Source organism: Numenius arquata, chromosome 6 (assembly GCF_964106895.1).
Source record: "Numenius arquata chromosome 6, bNumArq3.hap1.1, whole genome shotgun sequence".
In the NCBI taxonomy this organism is placed as follows: Eukaryota; Metazoa; Chordata; class Aves; order Charadriiformes; family Scolopacidae; genus Numenius; species Numenius arquata.
The window spans coordinates 55,473,806-55,492,322 of NC_133581.1; the positions used below are offsets into that span (position 1 = coordinate 55,473,806).

General features: G+C 39.4%; 1 protein-coding gene across 3 annotated transcripts; it reads left to right on the forward strand.

Annotated features, from left to right (window-relative positions):
* The first annotated feature begins 210 nt into the window (after nucleotides 1-210).
* Nucleotides 211-15,158, forward strand: SRP54 (signal recognition particle 54). 3 transcript variants are annotated; one of them, XM_074149433.1, is made up of 16 exons: nucleotides 211-329; nucleotides 3,618-3,726; nucleotides 5,147-5,238; nucleotides 5,819-5,903; nucleotides 6,838-6,942; nucleotides 8,193-8,259; nucleotides 8,348-8,405; nucleotides 9,079-9,229; nucleotides 10,141-10,289; nucleotides 11,655-11,755; nucleotides 11,876-11,962; nucleotides 12,144-12,217; nucleotides 12,474-12,582; nucleotides 13,367-13,537; nucleotides 13,939-14,034; nucleotides 14,691-15,158. In XM_074149433.1, exons 2-16 carry the CDS (start codon nucleotides 3,649-3,651, stop codon nucleotides 14,780-14,782), a joined length of 1,515 nt encoding a protein of 504 aa, XP_074005534.1. In that variant the 5' UTR covers nucleotides 211-329; nucleotides 3,618-3,648; the 3' UTR covers nucleotides 14,783-15,158. The 3 variants fall into 3 exon arrangements, with proteins under 3 accessions (XP_074005534.1, XP_074005533.1, XP_074005535.1); XM_074149432.1 differs by having other exon boundaries at nucleotides 311-469; XM_074149434.1 differs by lacking the exons at nucleotides 211-329; nucleotides 5,147-5,238 and having other exon boundaries at nucleotides 3,704-3,726.
* Nucleotides 15,159-18,517: the final 3,359 nt, after the last annotated feature.

The following is an 18,517-nucleotide window of genomic DNA, read 5'->3' on the forward strand; positions in this document are numbered from 1 at the left end:
AGGCGCCACTGCCCGGAGGGGAGCCGCCGCGCATGCCCAGTGCGGGCGTTAAACGGCCCTCTCTGCGCATGCGCGGGCGGCGGGCCCTCCCCCGTTTCCCCACCCCGGCAGCCGGGCCCGCCTCCCCGCTCGGCGCCCACGCCCGTGGGGAGGCCCTGCCCTTGCCCCGCCCGCGGCCGCGCCGCCCGCCCCTTAAGCTGGCGCGGGGGTAGTTCCTGGCGGTGCTGCGGGGCTCCGCCGGGCGCAGGCGGGCCGTTTTCTCTCCCGCGACCGCCTTAAGGAGGTAGGGGGCGAGCGCGCGCCCCCCGGAAGCGGAAGCGAGCCGTAGGGTAAGGGCGAGTGGTGACGTTTCCCTGGTCGGCGGGCAGCGGCGGCCGGTGGTGTCTGGCGGTTGCTGGTGGCGGCTGTGGAGCGCCGGGCGGCCTCGCCTGGCCTGGGGTCCGCCCGCAGGCCCCGCGCCGCGCTCCCGGTGAGTGCTCGGGCCGCCGCCGCTGCTGACGCGAAGCGGGACCGACGACCGGCGGCGGTTTCTCGGGGCGAGGCGGGGGCCCTCGGCTCTGCCGCGGCGGGGAGGGCGAGCACCGGGCCCTGTCGGCCCCAGGGAACGGGTGGCGTGTCTGCTCTCCGGTAGCCCGGGCGTGGAGCCTCCGGTCTGCTGAACGCCTGCTTGGCCTGTGCCTCCCTGGCCTTGAAGAAGTGGAGCCCCGACTCCGCTGTCAGTCGCCCAGCCGGGGGAAAGGCAGGGGCCGGGCACGTACTTGAGGCTGTGCCTTTACCGGTTTCTAACTTTTCTTCGAAAGCGAGGGCGTTGGGCCGTAAGCAGGATAGCTGGTACCTGCTGCTGCCCTGGGAGTACCTTCCTGTCTCTCTGTCAGATAATTTTAGAAGGTGGAAACTATTAAGTCAGGCTTGAGTGTCGCTGCGATAGCTGAAGCTTTTTCCACCTATGAATCAGCCTTTTTTCCCCCCTGTTATAGTATTACACTTTTAGTAGATATTAACCCATGTGTGTATGTATTTAGTCTAACTTTATTGTACAGACTTTAAGTAAGTATCCCTTTTGCTTGCTATTTTTGAAACAGCTGTTATATTCTAAAACAGTTGTTGAAACAACTGTTATCTGTTAAAGCTGTTATCTTTTAAAATTCTGTGCGTTAAAGAGCGCTGTTAGTTTAGATAGATGTATTTTGGTTAGTGATTCGTACCAGATGGGTAGGCAGCCTGTCTTTTCCAAGTTGTTTCCCTGCTGTTTTGCTATGGCTTAATAAAAACCCCACTACTTCTGCCGCCCCTTTATTCCTGAAATGCCTGTTTTTTAGCAGCAAGTGAAGAGGTCTTGGGACTCTGCAGTAGAATGATGACCTGGGAACTCAATGCGGAGGTGCCTAGGCTGCTGCTGAACCTCATGGCCTTGCTCAGCACAAGGCCTGCTTGATACAGCCTGGCTTGTTTACTGTGGTGCCCTGCCAGATTGAAACCTGTTCAATGTGTTTGTGGAGCGCTGTATCAAAGCTAGAAAGATCTTCCAGAACTACAGATGCTCTGAATAGAGCATTCTGCACTGCAGTGACTGCTAATGCCCTTCTGGCTACCTGCCAACCCAAGTTGGCTACCTGCAAAGACAGCGTATGTGTCTTTTTGTCTGTAGTGTGGCTCACAACTTGGAAGGACTGTATGTGAAAAGTTATATTAATTTCTGTACTTGGCATCCCTTAGTAATTCTGATGGCTTATAAATCGTTAATGTGCTACAGAAAGCATTTGATATTAAAACGCTTAAAACTTACCCACTTAGCATAGTATGGGTATTATTCTTATTGTAAGGCTGTTGAAAGAAGCTTTTGGAGCTCTGCAGTGGAAACATTAGTTTGTTTGGACATAGTTAACTTTTGTACTTGGAGATCTGTAGAACTCTGGAAACTAATCTTGAATCAGATGTCATGTAGAAGTCCTTTTCCAGCAAAGTAAGAAGATGGACATGTGTATCTGTTAGTGGACTGATCTGCAAATATTTTACAGGCAGAGTTCCTTAGGAAGCAGAGACTAATTTTTTTTTATGAAATATTGAGGTGGCATGGTAATGTATGTCACTTTGGAATTGCTGTACATACAATGTACATTAAATCTAAAGTGTGTAAATATATTTATTTGCATCATTTGCTACACCTGAAGCCTGTATTCAGACTGAATTTATTTATCCTATGTTTTTTTGAAACTGCTGGAGACTTTCTTCTACGTTGTGGCCTCCGTATCAGAGGAGTTAGACTGGCAGTTGTTTGTTTGTTTGTTTTCTTTTTTTAACCTGCCAACTTTGTGACAATATTAACTCTCACTTAGGCAAAGCAGTCAGGAGGTTGGCTTACATTGGTGACTTGTTATGTACTTTCGCATATATCATTGTAAGCTTTGTTTTTTGGGGCTTGTGCCCCAAAATATCAGTGTGTATAGATAATGAGATTCTTTTTGTCTTACCTAGGTTTGAGCCCTCTCTCTAAAATAAAATAAGAATGTAACTAATGATGTATTCTTCATTTCCCTAATTGGACCGGCCTTTCTTGTCTGGTTTTTTTCTCTACTCACTTGAGGGGGGAAGGGAGAAAGTCCCAAAAATCTTGAAAACTTTCAGCTACTTTGATTACAGAGGCTCTCATTATTTGGAAGCTTGCTTTCAGTTCTGAAAGGAGGAACTCAGATATGAGATTCTGAATTTGCCTGTCAGCAAGGGAGTACTATCAGTTGGGTATGAGAAACCAAGAGTGAAATTGGAAGATGAACAAGAAATGTCTAAAGTGCTCCATCAGTAACTATGGTGTTGCAGCTTTTTTGCTCTTTCAACAAACTTTGTTTTGCCATTTTTCAGAATTTTAAATTGCTGTTGCTGCCATGTGTTCTCCTGAATATCTTGCTGCCTTGTATAGAAGGTGGAGTGGTTTAGCGTGTTGATGAGACTATGCATAACCTTTGGAAATGAACTTCTTATGGTTTCCTAACTATAAGTTACAGTATGCGTTAGGCTTATATGTAGGACTTGTGTCTGTAGTGAACAAAAGTAGTCTGGCTTTCTAATAAAGCTGTTCAAAAATACAATGTGAATTCTGCATATTAAAATGCAAATATGTTTGTAGGGTTACCAAAATGGGAAATTCAGTTTGATTTAGTGTACGATAGGTAAAATAGAACCAGTAAATAATGTTCAGTTCTGCTAGGAAATATTTTGCTGCTGATCATACTGTCTTTGAAGGATGTAGAGCTTCTGGGCTATTCTGCTTTATTTTATCCTGTCACGTAGCATATTGCTGGTAAGAAGATAAAAAGCGGTTAGCAATCTTTCTGGAAGTCTGTCTGGACTGGCTTTTCATGGTGAATTCAATGCAAAAATATTCCAGACAGTGAAATGCTTCCTAATCACAGGGTGGTATCTCTATTTTTAAGTAGGGCATCAGGGTAGCCTAAAATTAACTTCAGGCCAGTATTTCCTAAAAATAACTCTAGAAAAGTAAAATTTCTGCACTGTCTGGAATGCAATGCAGGTTTCTTAACCCAAAAGGTACTGGAGTAATTAATTTGCAAAAGCATAGCTTCAACTAGTTTTCAATTTAATTTTTAATTGTTTTCCAGATTCTTCTGAGTTGCACTTGAAGCCACCAAAATGGTTCTAGCAGATCTTGGAAGAAAAATAACCTCAGCGTTACGCTCGCTGAGCAATGCTACGATTATCAATGAAGAGGTATGTAGTATGCATATGTGACGGAACTAACATTTAGAAAGCGAAGCTCTGAGAAGAGTTTTCAAAGGCTAATGAGAAGCTTGAAGTAGGTTGATGTTATCCTGAGGCTCTTTTCTTCCTTCAAGTAAAATTTCTAGCTAGAGGCTTTAACCCCAATAGTACTGCCAAAACTTAGAACCAGATTTAGACATACATAATCGCTTCAGGCATAGTGGGTCCCACGGTCAAAGGGTCCTTGAGCTTGGGGGCTGTTCTCAGGAGGTGATGCTGGAGGAGGCAATATGTGTGTAAGTCTGGGTGGAAGGTAGGCTGTGAGACTACATAGAGTGCTCTGATTTATATGTGCAGCTAGACTACAGAGATGTGTACAAGACTGCTAGAAGCTGAAGTGTGGAAGAACAAATAGCTTTCACAAATAGTGTAAACTCTGCTGTCTGAAATGTGAGGATTATGTTGTGTTTGCTGCCTTTATATTCAAGCCAATACAGCGTGTAGTTATGGAAGCTGTTTGACTTGGTATAGTTTCTCTTTTTTTAATTAGGAGTTTGAAACTATAAATAAGTGTTTGCTGTTACATGGACTGAAAAGCAAGATGGAAAACTAACTGATGTGATGGTTTAAAAGTGCCTCTGAGTAAATAAATTGCTAGAAACTCTTTTCAGGTAGGCAGACAGATGGCTTAAAGTAAATAAAAAGTAAGTTTATAGAGGGCTGTAGGGTTGGAACTTGCGTATAGAGGAAAGGTGTTAACAAATCTTCAGCTGGGAGACAACAAATCCTTAACTGAATCAGATATAGCCACATCAATTTTTTTCAGCAGTAGGAACTTTCCTCCTGCAAGAGCTCAAGCTGTGAAAATGAGGCCATTTAGGCAGGTGTTACTTTTCAAAAAAATTTAGAACTACTAAACTGGGTTCCTCACTGAGGCATCTGTTTGCCTAAAAGGCATAACCCGGAGCAGCAGTCCAGTGTCTGCTGAGGATGCAAGTACCAGTGTGTCTGTCTTGCATTTAAAGAATGCTTTTATTTACAGAGGTTGTGTTGTTTTAAGAGATTCTTTTGTGGCTTTCTGTTACAGTTGTCCCTAAGGAGTTACCCATAGGGAAGTTCAGGAAGCCTTGCTGCCATAGGAGCTGCTGTTGTCCTTAATGCAACAGGAGGCGTTCTGTGCTGCTTTGTTACAGTGTGCATATTACAAATTGAGGACCCTTTTTCTCCAGTATTACCCTTTCAAATTTAAATTGCATTTACATAGGAACAAATGCATAAACTTTTTATGGTAGTCAATATAATGATAGGTCTGCATATATTTAATTTCTAAAAACCTCGGTTATATCATAAATACTTTTTCACATTCTTATTTTGAACTAATACTGACCTACTGTGTATTGTAAAACCATTTTTCTCTTGTACTCCAAAGGTTTTAAATGCTATGTTAAAAGAAGTATGTACAGCATTACTGGAAGCTGATGTTAATATTAAACTTGTGAAGCAACTCAGAGAAAATGTCAAGTAAGTGAAATAATCAAATAGCATTTAACTTGTAATGTTTGTAAAAGCTGTCATTTGAGGTTACAGAAGAATAACGAACTTCTAACTTTATATGGTTTTCTTAGACATACCCAGTTTACCTTTAACAGCAAAATACGGTTTGAACTAAATGTCTAGCCAGCTCCATCAAAAGAATCTTCATCAAGTTTAGCCAGTTATTGCTGTTAGAGTCTTGTTCCAAAAAACTGTTGCTGTCATCAGTTGAGTGGCATAATAAACAAGTTCTTTGTTACTTCCTAGACAGCTCATTTTCACATGGTCTGTGCTGGATATAAATAGATCTGTGTATATGACCAGTACTGTTACCTTGGCTATTTTCAGATATGTAATTCAAGTAGATACAAGTCTGAAAGATGCAAGTATTTTAGAAACCTGTTTTTGTCCCGTACACAAAAGTAATGTCTCCAATGCATGTCTCTTGTTAAACGCCTGAAAACTCAAGGCAAATCAGAGTGCTGTTCCAATTGTAAAGACTTTGTTATTACTAGATTAAAGTGATGATATAAGTTATGTTAGTGTTTCGTGGTTTTCCTAAACCCAGGTCTGCAATTGATCTTGAAGAAATGGCATCTGGCCTTAACAAAAGAAAAATGATTCAGCATGCTGTCTTTAAGGAACTGGTTAAGGTAGGACTTCAAAATTGTCTGTAACATGACTTTTCTTGTACAACCTGGGCTGTGGAAGCAGTGCAGTAGCAAGCCAAGCTTTAAGGTTACTGTGTGGTACCTGCAGTTATGTTTTCTGTTGTAAGGCTTCCTACTATTACAACAGTAATTTGATTGAAACTTTCCTGGGCATCTCTCTGGCTAACTTCAATTTAAGCTTTTAAGTTCAGCTATTCTTACTCTTTAATTGAAATGTAAAGACAAAATAAGGGTGAAGTACTATTATTTGCTTGTGGACTGTCTTTAGTTGTCCCAAAAAGACGTCTTTGCTACCCTAATGGAGATTTGTTTAAAGTATTTACAAGTCTTTGAAAAAGTGTTAAGTAACAACCCAGCAGTTCATGGCAACATTTCTCTTTAATCTGCCTGCTTGGTCAAATCAGCACCAGGGTATCAGAAGTCTGTCCTCTTGTATAGTCTTTTGTTCTTCTGCAGTCTGTGCCCACTCATATGATGGCTCTCTGGAATGCATGTACCTTGTACTAGTTCAAGAAGTGAGGCAGTAACCCTAAAAAGTCTTCTGTACTGTGGGATTCTCACCAGAAGATGTCCTTCTTGAGTAGTGATGGGGGGGGGTAGAGGTGATGTTTCTGTGTTGGGTGTTGTACTTGTGCCATATATACAGGCCACTCTGACTTTGGTGCTTGGCATTAGAAAGAAATTAACAGTTACTGCTACAGAATTATTATGCATAACACTACATACTGTAGATATCTTGCACAGGCTGTTGCTGTTCACTGTAAATCAGCAAGCATCTAAGACAAATTTTGATTAGAACAGGCAAAAATTGATTTGTTCCATTGAATATGAAACCAGGCACCTATCATGACTGGGATGCTGACTGTTATGTGCTTCTGAAATTCAGTTGTGTAATATATTTTACTTTGTTCTTTAGCTTGTAGATCCTGGAGTCAAAGCATGGACACCTACCAAAGGAAAACAGAATATTATAATGTTTGTTGGTTTGCAAGGGAGTGGTAAAACAACGACCTGTTCAAAGGTAACTTGTGCTGGATCTGTTTGTGTGTTTTGGCAGGTTTTTTTTTTTTTCTTGGTGTGTGGGTGGTCATTGGACTCCTTTGGCAGGATTTGCTTGTGATCTATGCTGCTTCTGTTAGTAGGAAGGTACTAACTGATTACAATATAGAGGTATTATTGCAGAGGGGTTTCTGCTTTTGTGGCAATTCATGGCTTATAGGACTTCCTTCAAGACATTTTTTTAAATCAAACTTGATGGAACAATACTATATATGGATAACAAAGCTTCTTTCTATTCCTTGCTTTCTGGGTTTAAGACTAGAACTGTGAATGGAACCTATCTCATTCCATTGTCTATTTAAGGGAACCAGTGGAAGTTGGCCTCTGTGTTAGATCTCAGTTGCGAGTGGGTGGTGTGAAACCTCTTCCGGCCCCGAATTCATTGAGGAAATTAGGATTTGTATTTTTAAGGCAAAAAAAAAGCAGCAAGCTCTGAATCAGTGCTTAACCTATTTATGATGATTGTTGGGAGGAAAAATTATTCTGTGGAAAAAGACTGATGCACCTTTGTTACTTTTTTTAATCATCTGCTTCTGAGATTCACACATAGGCTATACCAAATATATCACTTCTCTTCTTTCATAAGACTTTCCTCATGCTTCTGTAGGCAAACTATATTTTGGAAGTTTGTGCATGGTCAATCAAATGTTCTGTGAGTGTACCTTGTACCAGTGAAGCTGTTACAAGAAATTAATGAATCTGTCCATCACTTTAAAACATGTCCTTGCAATGGAAATAGCTTCGTTCCTCTGGAAGTACAAATGAAACAAAGAGCTGTACAAGCTGTAGCCATTACAGTACTTAATACTGAAGTACTTCCTGCTTTCTAAAGTAACTGGTACATATTAGTTTCTAAAAGCTAGTCCTGTCTGCAGTATTAACAGTGAGCAGTATCCAGGAGTTAGTAAAATGGGAACTGGAATTCTCTGGAATTCTTTGTAGTCATTTCTAGCTCAGGAAACGGAAATAATAAGCAGAGTCAAGCAGCTGTTTTCATCTTGCCATTAATAATGATTTGTATAACATGCTTTTCTAAGTAACAGAGATGCTAACATTTGATACTTGTACAGTGTTATTAAGTGGTCTCAGTTATAGAAAGGCTGGCTTGACTTTGTGTACTCTGTATGTACTCCAGTGACTTATAAGCTGTTAAATGCCATGCTTTCTAGTGGGATTTTTGTCTAACTGCTTGTTTTTGATTTCTTTTCACAGTTAGCTTACTTCTATCAGAGGAAAGGTTGGAAGACGTGTTTAATATGTGCAGATACATACAGAGCAGGTAAGAGTCTTCAACAATGTGGTTCTTTATCTCTAGTACTTACAGATTATTTTTTTTAAATAGTCCCTTGACTATACCTGTCTTACAGGTGCTTTTGACCAGTTAAAGCAGAATGCCACAAAAGCAAGAATTCCGTTTTATGGGAGGTAAGCATCTTTCGGAATCAGTTTGGAGAGCAGTTCAGCTCCCAACAATGTTCTTTATTGAACATCTCACACTAAGCCTCATTCAGTGTTGCCTAATTACATAAATTTAATTATAAGATTTGCTGTGAACAGATGAAAATCCCACCTAGTTCAGTATACTGTCTGCTAGTAGTAGCAGGTAGAGGGATAGTGTAAGAAGAGATTAGGCATCCAGGGATAACTCCCTAGAATGTTCTCTCAGCGTATAGCAGTTTCTAGGCCTTTACCAGACACATTCAGATTTCCAGGAAGTATCTTTACAGATCGAAGGATACAGGTATCACTGCTGGATAGGTTCAGCAGTGGACCTAAAATAGCTTTTATAAAGCTGTAAATAATTTTCCCCTAAGCTTCACTGTAGGTATACGGTCTAGGTACTTACTTAAATCTTACTTCAGAGAAGGGTTAGTAGAACTTAGTGCAGTCTTCAGCAGGTGAGACTACTCAGTGAGCTGAAACACAAAGGACTCTAAGGGCAAATGGCTTAGGAAGGCATATTTTCAATCAATTTTTGCTTTACATAAGAGAAAGTCCCTCTTGCAATCCATATAGGTTTACAGTCAAGTGATGAAGTTTGAATTCGTTTATTTGGGAACAAAGAATGGTATATATAGATGTTTTTCTTTGTGATCAGTTACACAGAAATGGATCCTGTAATTATTGCCTCAGAAGGTGTTGAGAAATTTAAGAACGAAAACTTTGAAATAATCATTGTTGATACAAGTGGACGTCACAAACAGGAAGACTCTTTGTTTGAAGAGATGTTACAAGTTGCTAATGCCATAGTGAGTAGTTTCAAGAAATACAATAACTTCTGTTACAGTAACTTGACTACAATTCGTTTATATTTGTCTCCTAATGTTCTATGTGGATTTCGCTCCTCTGGAATGCATCAGTGCTTTAACTCCTAGATTATATTGGAAATTGCAAATGGATGTGAATAAACAAGGGCTGGATGATCAGTGCATGGTACTTCTGTGTCAGTTTTAATTCTTGTCTGTGTAATTCAAGGATGCTTGCACATAATTAGACTACCGCTCCTGCTTTAACTTTTCCTTTTCAGGATCTTTGCATTGAGAAACTAGATAAAAGAACCAGTCTGATCTGGTTTCCTGGAGCTATGCGTAATAAATTTTCTATGATTTGTCACGAATAATTGCCCTGAAACAGCAGATGATTGGATAATTTTAAACAGTTTTGATATGTAAATGAAGCTGGTGTTTCTTGTATGGGTTTTAAAAGTCTGGCTGTTTGTTTGATCCTGTGGTCTTGTGTGACAACGTGACACTTCCCACACAACTCCTGTGACTGGCTAAGTTGTTTTTAGAGGAATGGATGTCTTAAAGTTCTTTATGTAAAACCAAATGGAACATCTTGTTAGCCATTAATTGCTTGTAGATACTAATTAGCCTGTTGGCTCAGATAGTGGCTAAAATCATTCAAAACAAGCAATAGCTGTAAACCTATCAAATGTTAATATTTGATGTCGTAGATAAGTGTTTCACATAGTAATACAGCATCAGATTTTTCACATGGTCCTTAGGCAATACTGTTAATAAAATAGTTGCCCTTTTGTTTTAAACGTCACAGCCCTTACATGCTGATATTGCAGTAATTTCTGCTACTGAACATAATGCACGAACACTGTTTAAGAAAGCAGGAAATTATTATTTTGTGTGTCTCTCATTTCTCCTAGCAACCAGATAACATTGTTTATGTGATGGATGCTTCCATTGGCCAAGCTTGTGAAGCTCAAGCTAAAGCTTTCAAAGACAAAGTAGATGTAGCTTCCGTTATTGTTACTAAGCTGGATGGACATGCAAAAGGAGGTGGAGCCCTTAGCGCGTAAGTACTGTCATAACAGTGTCCAGCATCTGGCCATGCATGGACAACCATGGAATGTGTTAGTGTCTCACAGAAACCTGTCCTGTGAAAGTGTCACTGTCGCACTGCACAGAATCTGAGATTTAAGTCAGTTATGTTCTTACCCTACTTCTGGTGGATAGAATCACTCATGGATATTTAACGTCAGTCAGAATCGGGTATTATGATACACTTCCAATACAGTAGTGTATATTGTCACATGTCAGACTTCTGTCTTCTGAAAACAGCATCAAACAGTTACATTTATTGCATCTTGCATATCAGTTTTTAGCAAGAATATAAATTTGGACTTAATAGATATGGTTTACTTGAGAAGTGTTGCTTCTCTTTTAATGCCCAAGAATTTTTCCAAAAGGGGAAAAATCTAGCTAGTCCTATCTAATGGCTTTAAAACTGTGATGCAGATCAAACTTCTGGATTGCCAGTATCCAGCAATTTGGTAAAAAATTAGTCTGCCGTCATACTTTCCCAGATTCCATTCTCTTTCAACTTCCCATGTGCTGTATCTTGACAGACTCTGTTGACTAGAAAATGTTACGTTTTATCTCCAGCATTATATGATGGCACGTCAGACTAATCTCCAGCCCTGTTTCAGTGATGCAGCTTGTATGGAGCTGAAATGATTTGTTAAAAAGTTAACTGACACCAATGTACTGAATCACTGTCTGACTTTGATCTTAAGTGATAGAGTTCTTAAACTGCCATATGTTTTGCTGTTATTTATGGAAAACTACACTTAAGAGCAACGTGAAAACACCAAAGAGCTTGTTCCAGTTGTTATGTGCTTGTTACACATTGTCTGCTGTGTTTGTTCTATACTTTCTGTAGACTGGAAGCTGAGTTCATCTAAAAGCTAGTGATTGACCAGTTGATTGGAGAAAGACATAAATGTTCTGATTTTTCTAAGCTTTTTTTCCTGCCTTAAAAATAAGATTGCTGTCTGTTGTAGAAGTAGTTGCAGGAAAATTAATAAATGCCTGTCTCATCTGACCTCCCAGTATTAGGATAAAAAGGAGATGACGTATTTTTCTTTTTTTCCCCTCAAGTTTCTTAAATTCAGCAATGAAAATAAGCAACCTCTATTTCTGTTGATGATTTTTCAAAGCAGAGTTTGTATTTTACAAAGTACTAATTAGAGAAACATCTTGTCAGCTACCCCTAGCTGCCCGTCCTAAACACTGCATGGTTTGGCTTAAATAGTTTGAGGAGGATGCATCCTCAGAGAGGATGCACTGAGTTGATGATGCCTAGCTGATTATGTTGTTAGGTGGTACAGAAGATGGGTACTTTTTGAGAGGCTGTTTAATAAAACATATTTTATTGCAGAGTTGCTGCCACGAAGAGTCCTATTATTTTCATTGGAACTGGCGAACACATAGATGACTTTGAACCCTTTAAAACGCAGCCTTTCATCAGCAAACTTCTTGGTATGTACTGTGTACAGCTGTACTTAAAAGACACTTTGAATTAGATAATAGAAAGTCAAAGTGTATTTTTTTTTTTATGCTAACTTCAGAGCTGGGTTGTTTGTTTGTTTGTTTTTCCAGGTATGGGTGATATTGAAGGATTAATAGATAAAGTAAATGAGTTAAAGTTGGATGATAATGAAGCGCTCATAGAAAAGCTCAAACATGGTAAGTTTTTCCCAATGCCCGAATAGTGGGTGCATTACCATGACCTAATCATAGCAGGTTCTCTCAGAGATGTAGACCACTGACTTATTTTGTGTTATGTGTAGAGACAAGTAACTTTTTTCATGTGCATAGTGAGGAATGGTGACTTTTGCTAATCTTTTTTTTTTTTTTTGTACGTCAGGTCAATTTACATTAAGAGATATGTATGAACAATTCCAAAACATCATGAAAATGGGACCATTCAGTCAGATCTTGGTAAGTTATCCCAAAAATCTTTTTTTTTTTTTTCAGGTTTTCATCTATATTTGACAAACTTCTGCTGTAAACTTAAAACTCTTCATTGAAACTGGTGTTAGAATCTGTGCTTTATGTTTTTCAAAGAAGTGAAATGATTTGCCTACTGCAGTACATAAGTACTGAACTAAAACTTGCTGTTTGTATTTCTGGCTGCCTAGAATAGGCAAAGCTGACTTTAATTGACACAGTTCTTGTTTTCCATTTTTAAAACAAGGGTATGATCCCTGGTTTTGGAACTGACTTCATGAGTAAAGGTAATGAACAGGAGTCGATGGCAAGGCTAAAGAAACTGATGACCATAATGGACAGTATGAATGACCAAGGTAAAACAAACTTCACTCACTATTTTTTACCTCCATTGTTGAAGAAACTTAATTTACAGGGATCTTCTTGGAAACAAGTTAGACATAAGACAGCATCTACAGTGGCAGAAAATAATAAGGAGCATTTATCATTCTTAGAAATGGGAAAGAGTATCTATGTGTCTCAAAGTTTCTGAATAAGTCTAAAAACTTAGAGACACCTTGACAATTGCTTGTTGCTGCTCTGTCTTGTGTAGAATAGGTGTGGGTTTTTTGAAGCATTCTATTGGAAATGAATGTATTTTTATTTTTCATACTGTAACTGTGCTTCTTAAATTATTAACGCTATACTTGCAAATTAAAAAGCTACATTCATCTTTAATCTGTCATTGCTGTCTTTCTTCTTACTTACCCTCAAATTTACTTGGTGACATAGCCTGGTGTCTCGAATTCAAGGTGTGCTGTTTCTAATCCACTCATAACTCTTGCAGGAGAATTTTGCTCTTACCCTTGTGCTAAACCTATTAATGTGCCTTATGACTAAGTATATTGAGAGCATAATTTATTCAGGTGACTTTTTCTGTTGTGGTGATTAACATGGGAACGTAATAGCTTTTAGTACTATTCCCTAGAACATTGTATTTCAATTATTTATGTAAAATTCTGCATTGTCACTTCTAAAAGTAGGTTTATATTATCTGGCTCAAAACTACTCAGCAATCATGAGAGTAAGTTTGCTACCAGCTGTAACAGATTTTAATGTCAGTAACTGAATGGATTTTTCTTTCTTACACTGTAATTGCAGAACTTGACAGTACAGACGGTGCCAAAGTTTTCAGTAAGCAGCCAGGAAGAATCCAAAGAGTAGCAAGAGGTTCAGGTGTTTCTACCAGAGATGTTCAGGAGCTTTTGACCCAGTACACTAAATTTGCACAGATGGTGAAAAAGATGGGAGGCATCAAAGGGCTTTTCAAAGGTAATAAAAACAAAAAAAAATGAAAACCACATTTATTAACTCAGTGTGGAGGTCACTTGATGTGTGAACACAGTGGAAATATGAAGCCGTCAATTAGGTGTTGGGAGAGGAGACAGTGAGTGGTAGCTCACTCCTTTCATTATGTTTGAAAGCTCTTTTCTGTGACTGGTAAGAGCATAGACTTTATTGCTACTGAGACTTCAGTCTGTTATGAGGGGCACAGGGACTGTTGATTCTTAAAATACCTTTAAGTGGATGATGTAGTAACTTCTGATCATAGACTTGAATGGATTTGAATCTAGAATTAGGAGGTTAAATTCTGATGTATTTTATTTTTAGCCCCATGTATTAATCCACTTTCTTATGAATGCTTCTTTCTTTCTTTTTTTTTTTTTTTTAAGGCGGTGATATGTCAAAGAATGTAAACCCATCTCAGCTGGCCAAACTGAACCAACAGATGGCAAAGATGATGGATCCAAGAGTTCTTCATCATATGGGTATGTGTTGGCTTTTTACAGCTTCAGGAGAGGGCTAGTAATTACAGTGGAGCATTTGAAATATAGAAGTGGGGAAGGTGATCGCAGAATGTGTGCATATATATCAGTACTAAATATTTCTAGGTTTTCTAACAAGAATCAGAAAGTTTAGTCCATATGTTATGAATGCTAAGCACTGGTAAGCGCAAAATCTAGTCACTTCATTTGGATTCAGCTCTCAAAATGAACAATCGGAGTGGTGTCTGAAACAGCAAAGCAGCAGCTTGGGGCATGACTGTGGTAAAGCTAATCTATTCCTAAACTTTCCATCTTTTCTTCTAAGCTTTGCCTGAAATAATTAAATTTGACGAGCAGCTTAAAATAAAGACTCCATACTGGGAGCTTACTAACCGATAATGGTCATTTTTTCTTTTGTCTAGATATTAATGCACACGTTATGTTAAAACCTACTTTAAGCCTAGTGTTTTGCAGACCTTTCTGTAATTACTCGCTCAGTTGTCCATTTTCGATAGTCATTTAAACCTGGCTTGACAGTCTTGGGCTTTTGCATTTGTATATTACTGAAATAGCGTGTGTGCTGTAATGAAGTCTCAGAAGCAAGATAGCTGTGCTTCAGAGTTAATTAACACATCAGTGTTCTCACTTATTTTCTGCAGGTGGCATGGCAGGATTGCAGTCAATGATGAGACAATTTCAACAAGGTGCTGCTGGGAATATGAAAGGCATGATGGGATTCAATAACATGTAAAGAAGCCTTAATAAAAATGGACTTGGTTGACCCTTCGTTGCAACTTCAGTAAAAGAGTTTGCTTTCTTCCTTTTTACAGTGATGGGGGGAGTGGTCTTCTGAAATCTTATTCAGGCTTCTCAGTTTCTACATCTAGTTTCTGAAAACTATTTTTGCTTAAATTAGTTCCTCTCCACTAATACCTGATGGCACAAAGAGTAATTCAATTTAATAAAACAAAATCATGATGTAAAATTTTAATATTTAGAGACACTTTTTAATTGTTTACATCAAATGGCAGCCATTATATTTGTAAGCAACCCTGATCTTTGGTTATAGGAACATAAAATGTCACAAATATACTGTAAAATAAAATTTAAGTGGTTATAAATAAGGGAATGGCCTGTTTCTTCAGTTCTTTCATAACTGTCCTTTTATCAGTGTGTAATAAGATTTCCTTAGTTTGGTTTCTAATGACTTGTAACTCATGTGTAGCATAGATATTATAAGAATAATTCAGTATCTGAAATGTGCTGTTGCTGCTCAAGTTTTCTTGGAGCATTTTTAGAAGGTGGATGTGCTGTTCTCAGGTTTGTACAAAACTTTGTTCTCCAGAATTTCATTGTTCTTTCCCTATACATAAAGAATGAAGTGACTAAAAGCACACAGGTATGCAGATATCAAGCTGTCTCATGTACTGAAGATAATCTTCATATCAGGCTGCCAATTAAACAGTTCTTTTGTTACAGAGGTAGCTTCTAATACACACTGGATGGAATTCTGTGCTGGTACTGAACACAGCTGTTTCTGACAGAGCATCTTGCCCCAACTCTGCTACAATCTGATCTTAATTTCATATAGCATTTGTTTTAATATTTCAGTTTACTGTGTTGGTCTCAAAAGGGTGGAATCTACAGGCACACTTCAGAAACTGGGTAGATCAGATGAACCTTGAAATCCAGCATACATCTTGGCAAATATAGCAAGATCTTTCATCCTAACCTTAAGGCAAGAGGGTTTATTATGAATTTATTTTAATATACTGCAGAGTGCTTGGGTTATAAATGGACACCCATCTCTGTTGCTTAGATAAAAATTAAATGCAGTAATTAAAATAAGTGTGTTCACCTGTCAGACGGTTCTTTGAGAAAGTGGCAGCTAACACTGCTGACTGAATAGCTCATATAGGTAATTATGCTCTTGTGCTAATAAAATGTAGAGTATGCTGTAACTTAGTTTATAATGTAGAAGTATCTTCTGCATGATTGGTGCTATGTGTATTCAATGCTGAAAAATCTTCAGGTATGTCATTTACCTACAGCACTGCATTTTATCCATAGCATTAGTTTGTAAAAGGATCAGTTAAGTTGGATCTTAGTATTTCACGTGTAACAAAAGAATGAGTCTTTGCCTATCACCAGCTTGTGGGGGAGCAGTCGTCAGCTGCTGAAGTGGTTTGTGTTTACTAAAGTGGTTTCTATTTTTTTTGACAGTATTTTCAGTTCTTGAGCAGTACAAACCAATGCAATATACAAAACCGTGAAGCGAAGTTTGGAATGCAGTTGGTAGGGGAGAGTGGATAGTTAAGTTGAATGCTTTCGATGGGAATCAAACATGAATAGGCATATTGAGGATAAACAGTGAAGCCCTGTGCTTCCGGACAGGCTTAGTCAGGCTGTCAAGTTACCAGCAATTAACTCTTTCTATTTTTAATTGCATACGTGTAGTTTTGATCTTCACCAATTCCAAGCTACTACCACTGCTACCAGATAGGAAGGGAGCTGTGTGACAGCAGGGGCAAGTTCAGAAAGCATTTCCTTTAAGATGTGGCATTTGTTATTTCTAAGGTATCTGCTGGAATAAAGAAATAGCAGTGTATCGCTCTTAACATGCCAGGCAGAAAAGACTGTGGAGCCTGCTTGGAGTAATTGCCAAAAGATCCCATTTGTTGTTGGTTTGGTTTGGTGGTTGTTTTTTTTTTTTTTAAATACAGATTCATGTTGGGGGCACTTAGCAGTTTAACTGTATAGGACCACCTATAAAATTCTCTCTCAGCTTTACAGGAGAAAAGCAACTTTAGGGAATGTGGGCAATATTTTTTTTTTTTTTTTGTTTGTGGATCCTGCAGAGGACAATGTGTAGAAGAAAATCCTAAAGTTGTTGCAAGAGAACAAAATCCATAACGTTCTGTATGTTCTCTCAGTTTGGTATTCTGAGTTGGAGTCTTAATTGTATCAAGCCAGGCAAGGCCACCTAAACCACTGCCAGCAAGTGCCATGAGGAACAACTCCCCCAGCACTATTGCTTTGCATTAGGCTGCCTGTACTCGTCCTCAACAGGGTCTCGCCATGTTCTGCAGAAAAGTTTTGTCTGGCAAAAGAAAAGTTAGAGGCAAACAGACTTCGCTGGGAATACTTAGAAGTCTGAGGTCTGTCTTTCTGTGCATATCTTAGTGAAAGCTGTTGCTGCTGCTCGGAAAAATTTGTCTCCCGTTTGGTGCCTGGACACACAGCCAAAGGAACCGCGCTGGAAACGCAAAGTAATGTAGAATGGTGTAGGTAAGTGTAGGGCCAGGAAAGGCCACTAGAAGGAGCCAATGGACAAGACAGTAATGTACAAAATGAGCTCAACTCCACCTGTTTTAGAAGTGCACCCTTCTTCCAAAATCAGTGACACCCTGCAGTTACCGTTTTCTTTGGTTACGAGTTGTTAATGAGTTTTGACATCCAGCACACTAATATACAAATAAGTATCTGTTACATGTTTGCTATTTTGGAAGATGGTGTTTGTTCTGTAAAAGTGGAAGACCTTTGCAAGCCATGGAGTAATCGTATGTTGTTGGTGCGTGCTTCATCGTTTGCTGCCTTTTTAAGGAAAATTCTACCCATAGGGCTAGAACAACAGGTTTGATGGAATTTTTTTACTCCTTTGAGAAAGAGGAGGACCTTGGCAGTACAAATATAAATATCCTCTTTGTTGCAACTAGGGCAAAGGATGCATGATGTAGTTCATGGCAACTATTCTTAAGCACCTCTGCTGAGCAGCCTGCTAAGAGGGAACAGTTACGATGGTCAGTAGATAGCTGTGTGACAGGAGCTGACTACTAGCACATACAAATAGCCAGTTTTAAGTAATACCTCTTCCTTTTAACATACAAAGCTGACGCTCAGTCCTGTGCTACCTAAAATAGTAGTGTTTCTATAATCATACATCCCACTGGTACATTCTCTGTGTCAGCCCTTTTCATAAGGGGAACATTTTCTGCTTTGTGCTAGTATAACTGTAATTTTGTTGAGTCTATACTTGGCCTGGGACTTCAATGTGCAGTGGGATCTGGATAATGCTTTGATATGACTAAAAAGTGCCTAAGAACCCACCTAGGCTACAGACTGTACTTCTTTGGAAGCTATTCTCCATGATACAGGATTGAAGGATGGCTCTTGCTGTTATGTAAATAAGTGGATGTTACAGCCCCTGCCTCTAGCCTTTTAAAAAAAAAAAAAAAAAAAAAAATCAAAATTACTCACTCCTCAGTCTCATAAAAAGGTTGTTTCAAATGCTTCCACCTCCAGCTGTTTTCACTAGTGGCTGGTAGGGGCTGGTGTGCCTTTGGCCTAGGTCGGCCCTGGCCCCTCGTTCACCTGCAGTAAGGGGATAAAAGGGGGGGGACAAGGTCTGCAGCTCCCTGCTGGGGCAGCCGAGCAAACCACTTGTCTGACGCACCCTCTTCCCTGACTCCTGCGCATAAATAGTATT

Coding starts and splice junctions, on each gene's coding strand:
- SRP54 (XM_074149433.1), top strand. CDS start 3,649: ATGGTTCTAGCAGATCTTGGAAGAAAAATAACCTCAGCGTTACGCTCG. Junction 8,406..9,078: donor AGAATTCCGTTTTATGGGAG/GTAAGCATCTTT, acceptor CTTTGTGATCAG/TTACACAGAAATGGATCCTG. Junction 13,538..13,938: donor CATCAAAGGGCTTTTCAAAG/GTAATAAAAACA, acceptor TTTTTTTTTAAG/GCGGTGATATGTCAAAGAAT.